This window comes from Corylus avellana, chromosome ca8, assembly GCF_901000735.1.
Source record: "Corylus avellana chromosome ca8, CavTom2PMs-1.0".
In the NCBI taxonomy this organism is placed as follows: domain Eukaryota; kingdom Viridiplantae; phylum Streptophyta; class Magnoliopsida; order Fagales; family Betulaceae; genus Corylus; species Corylus avellana.
In genome coordinates this window covers 16,028,767-16,047,442 of record NC_081548.1, presented here as the reverse complement: position 1 = coordinate 16,047,442, position 18,676 = coordinate 16,028,767, and the positions used below count along the sequence as shown (strand labels likewise).

The window sequence follows — 18,676 nt, the reverse complement described above, 5'->3', positions numbered from 1 at the left end:
ACTTTTTTCTTGCCATAACAGTTGAAGATATAGCATTAAATAAGACATACTAAGCAGGTTGGCCTATTAAGTGAAAACCTAGGTACTAAGTTGAACAATTTTCATCGGTTTTGACTAGACTATGGCGTTATAACTATATATAACAATTTGTATTTGCGTTTTAGATTTAAGTTGTATCGAAACATAAGTACAAGTCATATAAGTTAATACTAATTCAACCTATTTAAATAAACAAGTTAGACCTCTGAATCATAATTCGCTAATTTCGTGTTAGATTCTCATCGTATTTAGTCATGTCAAAAACGGGCAGCCCTACTTATAAGTTATTGTGCCAACGCTATCAAAAAAGATAATTAAGACAGTTAATTTTTGATAGTTAGGAAATGGCTGTTATAGCATATTGTTGCTCCACTGCATATGAGTCCAGCAACCCCCTCTCTCAGATTGAAGTAAGGGCCCACGTCCCCTGCCTGTGCTTAGTATATCAAATGAGGCAAAAGACCAAGAGAGCAATTTGATTGAAAGATTTGCACCACCAGATTTGTTTTATTTATGGTTTTTTGAAACCCCCCGTTTATATTGCATTCTAAAGCGCACCAATAAAATATACAACTATGCATGCAGGCATGGAAACCCTAGGAAAAGGTGTTAAGAGAAACTGGTAGGTGTTGGGGAAACCCCATGTTTCTTGCTCTAATAATATAGCCGCCAGCAGCAATGTATATACAGCTCATTGTAGGTGCCAAAAATTTACCACAGCATACTAAAGAAGAAGAAAGTTTTAAAGCAAATTCACTAGAACTTTGGCATCATCAGACATTTTTACCTATAAACTCTATATAAATGTTGGAATTTATTAGAACTTGCGGAAGAAGGAAGCTGAAGAAACTCATTTTATTTTGACTCTAAAAAATAGTAATTACAGAATGTATATACAGGTGAATGTAAATAAAACCCACCTCACATCTCAGATAAAAGATTGCTGATTTTCCGTAGCTCTGTCAGAGCTGTTATGGCTGTGACTTGTCCTTTTCCAACTAAACCATTTTTAGAGAAGTTCTCCAATGATCCCACCTGACCTCGATCTTGCTGGAAAACGGACTCAATTACCTGTCAAAAAAAACTTATCAGTTGTAAGATCACAATACTTCTAAAGGCACCCTAAACGCGTTTCAAAAATTGCGTTTTAAGTATCCTTTACTGAAAAAGAAAAAGAAAATGATTTGGTTCGTTTCCTATATTGGTTCTCTCATTAGTTTCTTTTTTATAATTAATCGAGATATTATAAAAAACGTAAGGTGTCTCCAGGCACACACAAAAAGTAAATAGGAAAAGCCACTTAACTAGGAGTAAAAAGAAAAATCATGATAACTAATCACCAAAGGAGAAACAAAAGCAACTGTTCAAAGATACAGGGTGTTAAAAAAATAGACTTAGTCTCTTCCAAAGTCCTCTCATGGTTCTCAAAACTTCTATCATTACTTCTCTCACATTAGTTTCCTTTACAACTTTAATGCCAAGCTCCATTGTTTTCCCTCCTAAGGACCAAACCAGTTCCTCCTTTGCTTGATTATGCGTACTGGGCTGAACCACGACCAGAAGTATATGCAAAAATTTAATTACAAAAAGCCATTACAAGTTTTAATATCTCATACCAGTACATCATCTTTGAAGAAATTAACCAATTTACATCCAAGAGAAACATGTGCATGGTCAAAGTATTAGATATTATTCTAATATAAGTCATCCCAACTTGCCCACAGAAAATCATTCTGCTCAAAATTAAAGCATTGTCTTTTAAAAACCTAGGAGAAAAAAATATTAGTGTTACCTGAATATGTTCAAGCATAGACTGCCCAAGATTCCTCAAAGTACCCATCACATTCTGGTCCATAGCATCTTCTTTGCAGCTAGCAGAAGAGTTGCAAGAAGCATTTGCAGCAGGAGAATCAGCAATATCGTCTTGGTCGTTTGCACTGCTGGCAGACTTTGTAGCCTCAGGGGTACCTCCTTTCTCAGATGTACCCTCACCAGAAGCATTCCTCCCAAATTTCCAAAACCACGGGAATTTACCTGAAAGAAGCTTTCGCTCTTTTAATCCTGTTGCTGAATTTCCAACAGAATCATTGTCATACCCAGACTTTTGGCATACATCCTCAGGTAGATCAGAAACTGGAAGAGGTGATTCATCTGGGATATTCCTCGAATGATCATCACTTTCATCTGGGATAGTCCTCGAATGATCATCATTTTCATCTGGGATAGTCCTCAAATGATCATCACTTTCATATGGAATAGTCCTTGAGTGATCATCACTTTCATCGAGGGACAAATTTGATGCAACACTACTTTTCTCAGAGTCATTTTCATGGTCATTAGCCCCACTTAGAGGACTTGTTGGGACTGAATATATAGATGAGTTTTCTTCACTGCCAGCATTCCCACTCAAACATCTCCCCTCAGCACTGCAAGTAATTTCCTTCTCCACAGCTTCTTGTCCCTCCACCTCAACTTGTACAGAGAGATTGTCCTTCTTGCTTAAACCATCATCACAGCGTACTTGCTCAATGTCTTCATCTGAGCCAAGTTCTCTCGAGAGATCTTCCAGCAAACTTCGCCTAACAGTTGGCTTGCTGTCCTTTTTGCCACCCTCAACTTTTGCTGGAGATGATCCTGTTCTGGAAAGACGCAATTTTACTTTTTCTGCCCACCCTCTTTTTGGAGTTGGAACTCGTTTCTTTAAATCACCTTGCCCAAGTTCTTCAGCCTTGTGTAGAACTCTCCACTTCTCTTCCCAGTAGCTCTCAGGAACCATATTTAAAGGAGTTTTTGGAGAAACAGAACCAGATGATAGGCTGTGACCTCTTACAATTGCTGATTTACTCTGGTTAAAAGCTCCACCAAATGAAGGAGATACGGATGAGAGATTAGTACTCAGTGCAAGAGCCTGCAAGGACTTCGCCTTTTCCATCAGTTTCTTTAAATTTACATTCTCAGGAAAGTTTAACAATCTCTGAAGACAGGAAGTAGCATGTTCAGTGGCAAGCAGGGTAGATCTCAAATAAAGTAGCATTGAAACAGCCATAGCTGATATAAATGCTCCCCGAGGTGAATTAAGGACTCCGAAGCTGGACCCAATGTCATCTTCAGCACCTTTGTCTAATTTACTATTGTCTGATGCAAATATCTCATCCCAGACTATCAATAGGTCTTCAAGTGAAAATTCACGTCCAAATAATACCCGTAACCAGCGAAGTGCAAAGTACTGGGGTTCAACCCCAAGCTCAACAAGGTGGCTGTGCAGAGACAAGTCAACAAGAGATAGCAGGTGATATAGTGCAGCAGATGCTTCGAGGACAGGAGGTAAGCCAGAGTGGGACCCACCTGCAGGTGTGGGAGAGAAGAAATCTGCCATTGCGACCGAACCACAGGACCCACTCATCAAAGCATCAAACATGCAATATGCATCATGTTCCATAAATTTCTCAGATAAGACAATACCCAGTTCACCTTCAGCCCCATAAGCATCGCTCAGCAGCACAATGGTCTGTATCTCAAGATCAAGCTCATCAAGACTCTTAACTCCCATCACATTTCCATGGGACCCATTCTCATCCTCCATATTATCTGGAGATTTTTTAAAATCAAAATTATATGTAAGATCACTATCATGAACTGATAGGCCATCAAATTTGTCAGTGAAGTGATCTTCATAAAGCTTTCGAACTTGAGAAAGCCGCTCCACATCAACTTGAAGAACGTACAACAGAGGAGCCAATAGTTCATGCATTCCTATAAAGAACAGCAGAAAGTACGAAAGATGATATTAAAAATTTTCCAGACATAAACATCCATCTTCTTTGTACCTGAAATGCATGCTTGAAGAATTCAATAATGTATAATTAAATATCTGCAATCACATCTAATCGCAAAGCAGACATGCTTGACAAATTAGAGCCTTAGAGGTCATAGTAAGTACAAAGCAAAATATCATTCAAGCTTAAGCTCCAAGAGAAGTTACCGCATTTTTACTTGGACACCATAAAGCAAATGAATGCCGAGTGTAAATTATTAATAGCTCAGACATTTTTCATTAACATTGCTCCTAAAATTTGTCCAGCATAAGCTGTTTCATAGACACAAATGAAAAATAAATAAATAAAACAGCCTTTTTTTTCTTTTTCTTTTTTTCAAAAGTAGCCACAATTTTTATCAAAACCAGACAACCATTACAAATCTCTGAATGGAATGGATAATGATTTGTAGGTAAGGGCGTCTTCATGGATAATTTTATTATCTATTAAATACCACAAATATGGTAATATAGGGCCTTCTGGTCCTAAGGTACTTCCACACATTGTTCAGGGAGGTCACAAGGTCAAGTCCCACAACAGAAATCTTACGCATATATAAATGTGGACTAGAGATAAAAGTAGGCAATAAAGATTGCTCTGACAAGAGCAATTTACCTTGTCTGTAACCATGCTCTGGATGTCTAAGGCACCACAATAACAAAATTCGTCTCAACATGCCTTGGCATCCAGGTGTCTGGAAATAGCTCCCATGTTCTGGATATAAACGTGACAAATCCTGGTCAACCATTTTCTCCAGCTCAGCACTTCGAAAGAAACGACCCCAGGTGCTATCTGCACAGACATAACAACATGCAACATACATTAGTAATTGCATCAACTACGTCATAAGTAGCCAGCTTACCCCAGAACTCATTGGCCCACATTCCTAAATGTATTATATAATGTTCTTTATGTTCTATTACAGGTCAAACTGAACCATAAGAAGCTAGTTAGTTCACCCAGCAATCTGATTGCTAAACATCAACACAAAGGACATGAAATCGGTACAACAAGTGCAACCATTTATTGTTTTATTTATTGCTTTATCTTCTCATAGGCTGAGTTATAAGCATAGACATTCCTTTCTACAAATACTGCAAGAAGAAAATCAAGATTTAAGCCTTGCAAATTTGGCCTCTCAAGATATTCAAAATTAAGCTTGGGAAAAATTGAGGAAGAATGTGCTTTAACAATGCACAAATTTTCATTACTAGTTCCAACGGTCACAAGTATATATTGGATATTAAACTTGGAAAGGTGCCTAAAGGAGGCAAGTGTTTACCTGGGTTTTGTGAGAGTGGATTGTCCATGACAAGATTAGGAGAATTACTTCCATCCTTCGGAATATGTGGATCAACTAGGAGGCGCCTTCTCAAACCAGCATATCTGAAAGAATAAGATTAACATACATGACATGGATTATAATGAAAGAGTAGTAAATCTAATTTTTACAACTATGGTTGGTATCACAAAAAAAAAATCTCTTATCAGAAACACTTGTCCTCCAAGATGGCAATTATACTTCCAGTTTTAAAGTTGAAAATGAAATGATTTCAATTTCAGCTTTGCCATTGATTTATAAACTGAATAAAAGGAAAACAAGGTTCACAAAATTCTTTGCTTCGCATATTGAAACCCTTGAAATAGGTTAAGTCAACTCTTAAAACACCATAGTTCAAATTGAGCATTTCTGACATTCACAGATCAAAGCAAACGTTGGTTTAATCAACATACCCTATTCAAACTATAGCTGATCCGACTTGACCTAGTTTACTACAAAGCTTAAAGTAAAACTTGAAGAATCACTAAACCCAGCAGCACAAACCCTAAACCCTAAAAGTAGAACCCTGATCCTTGCCTAACTCTTGACTTGAGGTAACTGACTAACACCAAAAATCCCAGTTACATCTATCCATCAATAGAAACTTATGCACCCTCGCTCTCATATCATATTATCTTTACTTTTTTTTCTTCTTATTTTTTAGGGGGCACCATTCCTATGTTACTGAGAGTCTTAAACAAACTTGATAACCAACCCATTTGTTTCTACGCATCAATAACTAAATCACATAATTGAATTATTTCATTTTCCAAACGAAAAATAAGAAATCAAATTAAGGAAATCGTCACAACAAAGAAAAAAGGTGATCCCAGCAAATTCTATACAAAATTATTATTTGTATACTAACTATAAGCTAAACTCAATCAAAAACACCCACGTAAGAAATCACACCCATAAATGGTAAAAAAAATCCAAACGTTAGAAATTCACAAGAAATCTTCCAAACTGAGAAAATCCAGAAATTCATAAGAAAACAAAATAAAAAGATCCTTGAGCCGAAGTTACCTCCTCCGAAAATCAGCGGTGACCCGACGGAGATCATCAATGGAAGAGGAAGAAGAAGAGGGCAAAATCCCAAGATTTATACGCCACTGCACGCCTCTAAGATGCGAGAATGGCCGATTCTCATCCACAGATCTCCCGGAAACAGAGCCAGCGCTCGAAGTCGACGAATCCGGCAATGCCGGGTCGATCAGAGCTTGCGACATGGTTTTACGCCAACTCTCCAAATACCCAGCTGCTAAAATTTGACAAAAATGACGAAAAACACAATCTTCACAGAAAAATCAACAGTTTCCTCGCACAAGTTCTCAAACTTTTGGAGCAGAACAGAGGAAAATTGATTTCACGGAATTGAATTGCTTTTCAGGAAAACAGGAAAAACACAAATAGGTTTAAGCATGTCAGGTTTGCTGAAGAAGAAGAAGAAGAAAAAAGTGAATTTATAGGAATTCAGAGAGAGAGAGAGAGAGAGGAAATTTAGGAACAAACCAAAAAGCGTAATCAGAGAAACAGATAGAGAGTTTGGGGATTGAAAAACAGAATATAAGGGAAGAATTAAGTTGGAAAATGACTGAATTTGTGGAGGAAGGAAATTCTAGAGAGAGAGAGAGACTTACGTCTCTGTTTGGAAGATGGGCGTGCGAACAAACTTCGATATATTTTTACATTTTTATTTATTTTATTTAACTTTTGTTTTTCTGCTTCTTTTTTTTTTCTTTTTTTAGAGAGAGAGAGAGAGAAGAAGACGAAGTTAATGGAGCGCTTTAGCTGTTGGCAACTTCGAATGAGAGGCGCTCTGCGCCCTTCTACACAATTCCCCCATTACAAAAACGCTCCCCCTATCTCATTGCAGCTACCATTATTATTATTATTATGGGAATTATTTTAAATTCGGTTTGTTTCGCTTCTAAAAAAACGTTTTTCCTATTTTTTGGGTATTAGGTATGACTAAAAATTATGGTCAAAACTAAAAATATTTTCAGTTGACCAGAAAAACTTTCTTTAATCCCCGTAAAATAGTTTTTCTTTCTTAAAACTGTAAATCACTTTTCGAGTTTGACCTTCTAATTTTCACGCACACTCTCTCTCGCAGTTCATTCTATTCACTGTTAGCCACCACCATCGAAGGTTGCCAACAATTTTCTACCTCCGCTAGAGGTCGCCCACTATCGTCGTTGATGCTCTATCACTTATTTTCTATACAAGTCAAAACACGAAAAATTATTTTTACCTGATATCATTTTTCTGAAAATGTTTTCTTTAATTGACATAACTCATAATTGTGCACTAGTAAGACTTGTATAGTCTCTTCATCATAGGCATAAGGATTAATAAAGTAATAACCTAATATTAAAAATATTTCGGGCTCGTTTGTTAGTTTTGTTTTTACCATTACATTTTAGTAAAATTAAAATAAATAAATAAATAAAAATATTAACAAATAACTTATCACATAAACTATTTAAAATTATTTTCACCTTTATATCAGCCTAATATGTAGTACTCGGGTGACTGACATACATATTTATTGAAAATTGGAAGGATGTGAAGGATGGATGATTGGATTATGTGCCGTAAAAAATTATAATCTGTTTAAATTATTTAAATTTAATATAAGTTTCTCTTTATCATTAAAAAAAAATTTAAAATTACATATAGATTACATATATGCTATAATTTTTTAAAATATGTGTTGGAGATAATTCGAACACCCAAGGGAGATTTCTACGTATTAACACAATATTATTTCAAAAAAAAAAAAAAAACAATATGACATCTCACTGATTAGTTATATTTATATGAGGGACTATTCTTGTTATTAGAAAAAATTAATAATAAAAAAAAATTATAGAATTCCACATATTTTATGGGAATTCTTTTAGGCTCCATTTATTTTGGCTTATAATATTTTTTAAAAAAACGTTTTCCCTATTTTTAAGTGTTTTGTACGACTGAAAATCATGGTTAAACCAAAAATATTTTCGGTGGACTAGAATAACCTTCTTTAATCTCCGTAAAATGGTTTTCATTTTTAAAACCATAAACTAATTTTTTGAGTTTAAGTTTCTCTTTCTCACACATTTTTTTCTGTCGCAGTTCATTATCACTGTAGGAGGTCGACATCAATTGCATTGGAGTTCATCATCAGCCGCCTCCACCAGAGGTTGCCGTCAATTTGCCCCCCACCACCAACAGTTGCTACTATTGTCGTCATCGCGGGGCGCCATCACTTATTTTCCATACGCGTCAAACGCCGAAAGTTTCATTGAATATATTTTCCAAGAAAAAACATTTACATCAAAACAAACGAAGCCTTAAAGCCATAACTCATAATTGTGCACTAATAAGATATGTAGTCTCTTCATCATAGGCATAAGGATTAATAAAGTAATAACTCAATATTACTTTAGGCTCGTTTGTTAATACTTTTTAGAATTACATTTTACAAAATAAATAAATAAAAACATTAACAAACAACTCAATACATAAAACAATCTTTACATCAGATCACAACCAAAGAGTAAAAAATACATTCTTAAAAGTAATAGCAAACAAGCCCCCAATATTTAGTGCTCGGATGACGCATATGATGTAACATACATATATCATGAAGATGATGGATGGTTGATTATTTCTTACTTTTTATTGTTGTTACATCCATGTCAACAGAAAATTAAAAAAATTCACATTGCAAGTCAATACTACAACCACTATTTAGAAGATCATATGATATTTTGATAATGTCATGAATGATTTCAAGTGATTTTGTACTATTACCAAAAAAAACACGACCATTTTTGTCGAATAAATTATCATCGGAATATGATAATTATTTTATGTAACAAGTCAGCCAAGGGGTTGACGGAGTGAGAGTCGTTGTTCAAGTTGCTGCCCATCTCTTTTGTTGTTGTTGTTAACGTTCTTATTTTTTTTTTGTCTTTTGTTCTATCTTTTTCAAAACAAAAATATTAACAAATAATTCAAATACAAAACGCTCTTAAAAATACAAAAACTAATTTCTCCAACATGTATTTAAATAAATAAAAAAACAAAAAAAAAACAAAAAACATAGCCTAATTTATGAATATAATTGTTGTTTGAGCTAGAGAGAGAAGGAAAACTATGAGAATAGCAATATTAAGTACTTTCCCCTAATCCGAGTTAGGAAAATATTTTAGAATTTGACCCCTATTTTGTGGTCAATTGATTTCTAAATTTGTTAATTACCATTATTTTTCTACTTGGAAGAAAACAATCTATTCTTACAGAAATTTTCTCTATACTCCGACACACGTTGATTCACTTTTTAACTATTTTTTAACCATCTTTATAGTCAATTGATGAATTTACCGTTAAATTTGTGTGTGATTCATATGCGTCCACAAAATTAATAGTTAATCTATTAAATTTGTAAAACGAAATGAAAAAAAAATAAAAAGGGTAAAGTCCACTTAACTCCCTTAAACTACCACCTTAATGATAATCTATCCCTCAAACTATCAATTGTGACAATTTACCCCCCAAACTACCAAAATAATGACAATGTACTCCCAATTTTAACAACATGACGTAATTACCTCTAACTAAAATAAAAACAAAAATACTAAAATTTATTTATTTTTCAAAATTTTGAGGGTATTTTTGTCTTATTGAAATTTTTATAGGGTTAATTTCGTCATTTTGCTAGCATTGGGGGGGTACATTGTCAATGTTTTGGTAGTTTTAAGAGTAAATTGTCGTAATTGATAATTTAGGGAATAAATTGTCATTAAAATAATAATTTAAAAGAATTAAGTGAACTTTAACCAAATAAAAAATAAAATATATTGACGTGAATTATTTTTCATAAACCCAAGTTTCTACCGCAACTTTTTATTGATAGGCAAAGTGTTGTGATACTGTTTTACATGATTGAAATCTAATTTTAATGATTAGAAAAAGAAAAGAAAATTGTAATTTTACTAATGTATATCTAAGTTTTTGGAATTTATTTATTTTGTCATTACCGTAAAAGTAAGAAGGGTAGGAAAAGCGGGTTCACATTCTCTACAGTCTACAGTGCAGCCAGCAGCTTTTTATTCTGTCGGTCCATGGCCTTGTTATTGCAATCAACTATAGGGATGAAACGAAATTCAAATTTTAATTATGGAGAAACTATTTTTTTTTTTTTTTAACAATAAAAACAAAAGATGTAAAAAGTTAATTTGAGAGAAAATTTGTATAAGCATTTTAAAATTTTTGTAGAACCAGTTGAAGCTCAAGGGTTGTCCCATAAGCTTCAACATAGTTTCGCCCCGGCCAGAGGGTTTTAGGTAGGTAATAAAGGGAGTGTTCAGGATTGCGATTTTGCCGTTTTTAAAAAATATCACAAAACGTAACGCGTTTAGTATTGCGATTTAAAAAACACTTAATTTAAAATAGAAAAAAAAATCTACTATTTTTATAAATTAGGAAGCACTTATTTGAAAATATGTGAATTTAAACAAATATCACGATTTCGCATAGCAAATATATGATAAAATATGTTTTACCAAACACTATTGCGATTTTAAAAAATAAAAATTTCAAAAAACGCAATTTTAAAATCCTACCTATTAAGGGTGCGTTTGGGAGTGCGTTTTTTAAAAAATAATCTGCGATTTTAAACCAAATCGCAATTTTAGGGTGTTTGGAATTGCGATTTTAAAAACGCAAATTTTAAAATCGCAAAAAAATCTGCGATTTCCATAAGCTGATTAGAGGATGCTTATTTGAAAAAGTGCGAATTTAAAACAAAATAACGATTTCTATTAAAAAGATATTTGACGCAATAGTTACCTTTTTTAGAACGGGAATGAAAAAAATACCAAGAATACCCACTTAAAATATATTAAAACCTTTATTTTCTCTTTTTATTTTTTTCTTCATCCTCTCTGTCTTGTTCATCCTTATTGGTAATTTGGTCATGAAACCGCAATTATATACTAATGTTATCCAAACACTCAATTGATAAAAAAAGTACTTTTTAGTATGTTTTACCAAACGTCTGTGCGATTTTAAAAACGCAATTTTTAAAAACGCAATTTTTAAAATCGCACTTATTGAAATCGCACTCCCAAACGGGCCCTAAACCCGCAATCCAAAAATCATAACATACTTATAAGATAGGTTTTTTGGGTTTGCCTCGAAGATCTAGCGTCAATTTTGTTGTGTCTAATCTTATTAAAATAATTATTTTCATTTGATTTATAATTTGATGCATTGTTAGTTTGTTACCCTCCAATCTCCATTATGATCAAGCGCCATCTTGATGTATAAAAACTAAAAAGGAAGAGGGTTAGAGAAAATTTAAGATAAAAAAAAAAAAAAGAAAAAGAAAAAGGATAATAAAACTTTTAGGGAAGTGAAACGAAATATACTGAAATTTAGGGGTACAAATGAAAATTTTCCAGTAATATTCTTAGGGATATACTGACCTGACGTGGCGGCTACGTGTGTTTTCTATCCCCAGTCATCAGGACACATCTGAAAGTAACGTATAGAGATGATATGCATCAACACGCCACGTTTACTACCTTAGAAAAAAAAAAAATAATAATACGCCACGTTTTCTATATATTACTACCACGTTTTGATTGTTTAGTCAGTTGAAACCACATATTTTCCTTTTTTTTTTAATTTATTTTTAAGTTTTTAATTCACACTTTTTTCAATAAGCACACTCTAACTTGTTTATTGAAATTGCAATTTTTTTTCTTATTTTAAATTAAGTGTTTTTTAAATCGCAATGCTAAACGTTTTACGTTTTACAATTTCTTAAAAATGTAAATTATTCTTGCGAAATCGCAATTCCAAACACACCTAAGCCCACATCCTCTTCCTCTCCTGGTTTTATTAGATTATATATATATATATATATATATATATATAATAAAAAATAAAGAAAAAAGATTTGGTCAAATATGAACTGTTGGTCAGATCATGATGTAGATAAAACCTTTTAGCATTTTTAATTTAATAATGAAAGAAACTAAAAGACTAATTCCTGGTTTTAATGTTATAATTTTGGATATTATAATTTATAATTAAAGACAGGTTGAAGCCACCCCACTTAGAGGCCACAAAGTAGTCATGAAGAGTAATAATCCATCGCAAATAATAATTTTAAGAGCTATATCAATTTTTAAAAAATAATTATAATGTATATGGTGTGTGAGAGTGCACATTATATATATATATATATATATTGTATTGGGCACCTGTCCAAGACAGAGTCTTTCAGACCCACCTTTATAAAGTAAACTCCGATTTCATGTACTGCACAATTGAAAGTTTTTCTACACAAAAATAGTTAAATCGCAGGCTTTTCACTAAAAGATATGGACGAAAAGATTGTTTACACCCATAAAATATTGAATCTTAAATCTTAAATAGAGCAAACCCTCAAAATTAAGTCGTTCACCACTTGGAAACCATTACATTACCCATCACATTCTTCGCTAAGAGCGATGGTTGACAACAATAAAAGTCCATTGAGTTGGGTTTCAATTCTGTGATTATTATTATTATTATTTTCTAAGCCCTTATGATTGGATTTGGTTGGTACGTCGGTGCCTCCATTTGTTGAAGTGAATAATAAATAGATCTTAGAACTTGTTTATTTACCCTCTGACCCCAATAATTACTCCATTACACATATAATTAACAAATGGAGGCACCGACCGAGCAACCATGGGAACGTTAGCCACCTTATTTTAAGATTTTTTTTGTTTTTTTTGTTTTTTATTTTATTGAAATGAACCTTATTTTAAGATGTTGATTTGCGGTATAACAAACGACTCGCATGAACACAAGTCACATCTATATATTATTTTAAGAACTTTATTATTCACTTAATCTGAATTAAATTGTTTATAAGTGAGCATTTTTAAGTGTCAAAATACCTTTTAGAATTAGGGTTTTAAGTGTTAGACCTCAAGTGATGTTTCCTTATTATTAATATTATTTTTTTACATGTCCGCAAAAGAGGAGAGAAGAGAATTTGAACTAGTGATCTTCGCTTCAATAAGCGTGATCTTAACCAATTGAGCTATCTCTTAAGAACATGTTTCCTTATTATTTAATTAGCAAAGAAGTATACGATAAATATTCATGGGAATTTATTTTTAGGGTTTAATTTGAAACTAAAAGAACAACCTTTTATGGCAAGAACAGGGTATGCAATTTTTGTGAATGGGTCCAAAGTGAATTAAAATAAGATTTAATGTATAACAAACATCCATCATGGAGTTGTTATTGTTTGTATGAAACAAAAAGGAAAAAAAGCCATGTTATTGTTTGGTTTGGTAGCCCAATATTCTATGAAAAAAAACAAAACATTAAACAAATAATGTTATATTTGGAGTCAAGAGACATGGAATAACAAAACCTCGCATGTGAGGGAGGCCCTATAAAAACAATTATGGTGACGTGGAAAATTCTTGACATCATTATCATCATTGTTTAATTATCCAATTATCATAATTGGCATGATGACTAGTTTGGTCAATTTCGTCCTTTGAACCAGTCTCACTAAAATTCTTAATCACTCAATCGTGTCAAAGCGATCTACTTCCTTACCAAAACCAAAGCGTCTAAAAGGAATTTACGATTTCCTCCTCTCTCTCTCTTTTTCTCAATCTCTTTATTTTTTCACCTCGATAGATTGGCCGCTGCCTCTCTTTGGTGGATTGCGGGAGAACGTGTTGGGTTTTTTGGTTGTTATTGTATTTTGTTATTTTTGAATAAGATTGTCTTTTCTCTTGATCTGTTTTTAACAGTGATTTATGGAGGTAAAATTTTAGTCGTTTGCTTAGGTTTTGTTTTTCACGAATTCTTTAAAATAACATAATTGGTTTTCAGTTGTTTTCTTCTAGTTCTTTTATGAGTGCAAAACATAGACCGATGACAGATGAGTTATCATGCATACAAAAGAATTGCCACTATGATAGAGACAGCGGAGGGAATTGCATTTGGTAAAGCACTAGTGACAAAAAAAAAAAAAAAAAAAGGTTAGAAAATCAATGACATGGCAGCAAATAATGATGTGATCTGAAATCTAACTGGAACGGTGACATTTTATAGTTATTGTCTTCTAATAGTCCAAGTGGCTAGTATGTGTGTCATATATAGAGTTTGGGTTGTGAAGATTTCAAATTGTATTTTTGGCATTGTAGAGAGCTTTTTTACCCCATTTAATTCTTATATCAATGAAGTGATAACATTTTTTTTTTTTTTGGGAAAACAAAAAAAAAAAAAAAAAAAATCTAAATGGGGAATTCAAGCAGTTTGTAATGTTCATCTCAATTTAAAAAAAAGTTGTAATCTGGAGTTCTATTCTATTGATCCCTTTTAATTACCTTTTTTAAAAATAAAAATTAAAAAATTCTTTTACTGAATCTTAACTAAAGGAGTCAAAATAACATAAATATCTTCTTTGTTGGATAAAATAGGGAAAACTTCACTACTTACCACCTTGTTCTTTTAGAGAAATGTTAAAGACCCCATAACTTTTTTCTAAATTCTTGATTCCAAATGATTTAAACCCCGCATGCATTTAAGAAAAAAAAAAAAATCTAAACATAGTTATTTCTTGAACAGACTAAATCATTTGGGAACAAGAATTTTCAATTTTGGAAAAAGTCTTGGGGTCTTTAGCATTTGAGGTTTGATACGGACACAATATAAACTCAACTCATAGCCAATTTCTCTATTACGTGTAAAAAAAATTTGAATTTTAAATCAAACAAATTATCTTTTTTCCCAAATTTTCAAAATCTCAAAATCCTCTCTCTCAATTTTTTTTTTTTTAGATGACACCTAGGCGAGAAGTTTGCCATAAATTGGATTTGTGTTGTGACCTTAACATTTTCCTTAGCATTTATCGTTCTTTTATAATTTTTACAATCATACTCTTAAGCTTAAAAAAATGTTAATTTAGTGTATCAATCTTTCAATTTTATTTTTTATTTTCTATCTATATATATATATATATATATATATATTTTCAATTTCAACCCTTTATTAGCATTTTCGTTAAATCCTAATGGAGGGGTGTCAAAATTTCCAAAATACCTTTATTTTATTTTTTTTAAAAAAAAAAAATTGCAAGGATTTAGGCGTTGGTCAAGATTTATTGAAACTTGCAAAAATATCCAAGCCTAAATCTTTGAAAAAATTATTAATATTGTTTGTTTGTTTGTTTTTTGTTTTTTTTTTTTTTTAAAAAAAACTAGTATTTTTGGAATTTTGAATGGATTTAACGGAAAATCTTAACGGATCGATGAAATTGAAAAAAAATTGAAAGATTGCTACACTAAATTGACACTTTTTAAAATTCAAGAATACGATTGTAAAAATGATAAAAGATCAGAAGTAATAAGTGAAGTTTTTTCAATAAAAAATAAAAATAAAATAAAATAAAAAAATTGAGTGATCTACCGTCAGGAAATGGATCCACTCCATTTCACTTGAAATAGAGGGGGCTCATTTAGTGTATTTAGAGGGGCATAATTATCCATTTAATTTTTGAATAATTTTTTTTGAACTTTGTCCTCTTAAATACATTAAATGAGCCCTTTCTATTTCACTTAAAATGGAGATGATCTTTCTTCGCCACGCTTTAGATTGAAACTGTTGTTATTATTATTATTATTATTTAATTAATTTTTTATACTAGCGCAGTCAAAGAGGAATCATGTTGGGGTAAAGTGAAAGGTAAAGATGACATGGCAACCTGGTTGGTGAAAAGGAAAAAACCCTAATGAATAAAGCCAAGATTTGTGTCCATATGATTAACTTCCACCACACATATCCTATCTCCCTTAATAAAGTGCTTCTATATTCTAATTTCTACACTATTTGACATCGCATTATCAAATCTTATCTCTCACTACTAATCTTCGCACGCCCAACTCATTGTTGAAAGTGGTTGGTCCACTCAAGAATATAATTTAACAAGCTATAAATAAATAATTACCACCCTTCTTCTAGGGAGAGCAGTAAAAAGAAGAGGCAATTTTCTTGTACAAAGCCTTAAGCTTTGTCCAAAACAAAGATCATGATGAAATTTCAATCACAAATAGTTGATTATATATATATATATAGAGAGAGAGAGAGAGATAATACTCTAGGAAATCAATTCTTGCATCTTTGAGGGGGAACATTTGTTCAACAAAAAGAGATGAAAGAAGAAGTAATCATGGTTTAATAGGACTAAACACCATGCATGAATCTTGTATTATTGAAGCAAGCCAAAAAAGTTGGCGGACAAGATCCTATTCGTTTTCAATATATAAGCACGAAGCATCGTGCTAAGTGTCATGATTGTTGATGCAAGGACTCATAGTGACCTCAAGATCGTCTTTTAAGGAGAAATTTTGTAAGAGACGAAAAAAGAGTTAGAAGGGCTCATCAATGGGATTTGATGAAGCTACTCTAGCGTCCAAGTCAATAAGTGTATGGCAAATGAGTATTTTGGTAACTATTGCCGTTCAAAAACCAAAAGAAGCCAAAACAGAACTCAAAACAAAAACACAAGGCCTAAATCTTTTCAATCTCCCAATCGTTCCACAACCCCCAATCAAAACACAACAACCAAAAAGTACTCTAACCCTAATTTGATTAATTTAATATTGAATTACAAAATAATAAATTCTTAAAAAAATTATACTGCCTTCTTTTTTACTAGGAAAATTCCTTCCAAAACAGTAATTGGCAAGAGAAAATATTACTAGATTAAAAAAAAAGGAGACATGCTACATGTGATCTCTTGTACACATCTCCCCTCTTTTTTTTTGGAAATCAATCATTTGTGAAATTTATATGCAGGGAGGAAACTGTAAAGTTAATTTTAAATGAGCCAAACTCTAGTAAAAAATTTTGAAAGGCCAAATAAGAAAGAAGAAGACCTAAAATGTGTTTTTTAGCAAGTTTAAAAGCTAAAAGAAAAAACAAAGGCATCTTTAACCAAAACAATTAAAAATATATATATATATATAGTTAAAAGACCCGCCCCTCTCTAGCTTCGTCACTGTCTAATACTGTACAAAGATGGACAGTAAAATGTCAAAATAATATTTCTAAAAAAGAAAAGAAAAAAAAAAAAAGTCGTCTCTATCCACTTCCAGTCTTCCAGCAACCACAAGTGTGTAGATTCCATATTATCATGATGCATATTATCATGATGAGACATGTACACTGCATAATGTTTGGAAGACAGCTGTTTAGTTTCTATTCTCGTCTTTACTGTTTGAATATTTTATTTTTATTTTGTACATTAGGGGCCCCACATATCATGGAAACCTGAACTAAAAGAAAATTATTAATTTATGGGAGAAATATGTATTATTTTATGTGCGAAAGTAACGTTGAAAAGATTGATATGGAGTTTTACCATTTAAGCCTATGCATGAGTTAGATTCCAAAATGTTTTATTTAACTCTACTGGGCACCCAAGATACTCCTATATTTTCTTAAACTTAAAAGAAAAAATTGAATTAAAGTTGGATTTAAATTGTGCCTTTATCATTTTCCATATGGGCCGTGATTTACAGCACGACAAGCTATTTTTTTTTTAAAATTTTTTAATATTAAAAAAAAAAAAATTGGCCGGCGTGCACGTTGTGTTTAGCTTTACCCTTTCCATATATATGTATGTATAATAGTATACGTATCTTTGTCTATTTAATAATGCTGCTATGGCAGTTGTGGGTCGATCATCCAAACAACTTATAAAGAAATGTTAAAGATTCAACTTTTTTAGCTCGTTTTGGTCTTTATTTTTTTCTTCTAAAAAATACAAAATTAAAAATTTAAAAAGTTTCTGAAGCAATAATATATATATTTTTTTTCATAATAATGACCATTTTTTTTAAAAAAAAAAAATTTTGGTTATTAGCATGAAGAAAAATACAATTTTTTTTTTAAAAAATACCAAATAAAAGAAGGGAAAAAAAATTGCTTCAGAAACTTTTTATTTTATTTTTTATTGTGTTTTTCAAAAAAAAAAGAAAAAAAAAGGGCAAAGTTGTGCTCAAATTGAGCAAAAAAGTTGGGGTTGTATTATCCCTCCAACTTTTATATATATATATATATATATATATATATATATATATATATAAGTTTTTAAATGAGGAGCTGTTATCTCACTTTTTACAAGAAGAAATTTGGAGAAGCTTTATTTTGGTCCATATATAGTAAGGCACAACCAGCATTGCAAAGGTTGATGAAAGACCAAATGAAAGACATCCTTAATTAAGACTCTAGATTGTGATCCGGACATGAAGATACATTGACGTTACTGTCATTTGTCTCGCTCGCAATTCAAGATGAGGACTTTGATATTTATTTCTAGATATATATCTCTTAAGCCTTCCCAATTCATTCCGCGCAGTAGGCAGATGTGAAAATATTTTAGGTGTCGCTAGAACCAGGTAGCATTCTTGTATCCTCCTCCTTC

General features: G+C 32.2%; 1 protein-coding gene across 3 annotated transcripts; it reads right to left on the bottom strand.

The window, feature by feature from the left end:
* Positions 1 to 239: 239 nt before the first annotated feature.
* Positions 240 to 6,976, bottom strand: LOC132189370 (uncharacterized). 3 transcript variants are annotated; one of them, XM_059604091.1, is made up of 6 exons: positions 6,202 to 6,976; positions 5,137 to 5,240; positions 4,470 to 4,646; positions 1,832 to 3,792; positions 960 to 1,110; positions 240 to 470 (listed from the first exon to the last, which is right to left on the bottom strand). In XM_059604091.1, exons 1-5 carry the CDS (start codon positions 6,402 to 6,404, stop codon positions 961 to 963), a joined length of 2,595 nt encoding a protein of 864 aa, XP_059460074.1. In that variant the 5' UTR covers positions 6,405 to 6,976; the 3' UTR covers positions 240 to 470; position 960. The 3 variants fall into 3 exon arrangements, with proteins under 3 accessions (XP_059460074.1, XP_059460075.1, XP_059460073.1); XM_059604092.1 differs by lacking the exon at positions 240 to 470 and having other exon boundaries at positions 881 to 1,110; positions 6,202 to 6,557; positions 6,816 to 6,976; XM_059604090.1 differs by lacking the exon at positions 240 to 470 and having other exon boundaries at positions 881 to 1,110.
* Positions 6,977 to 18,676: the final 11,700 nt, after the last annotated feature.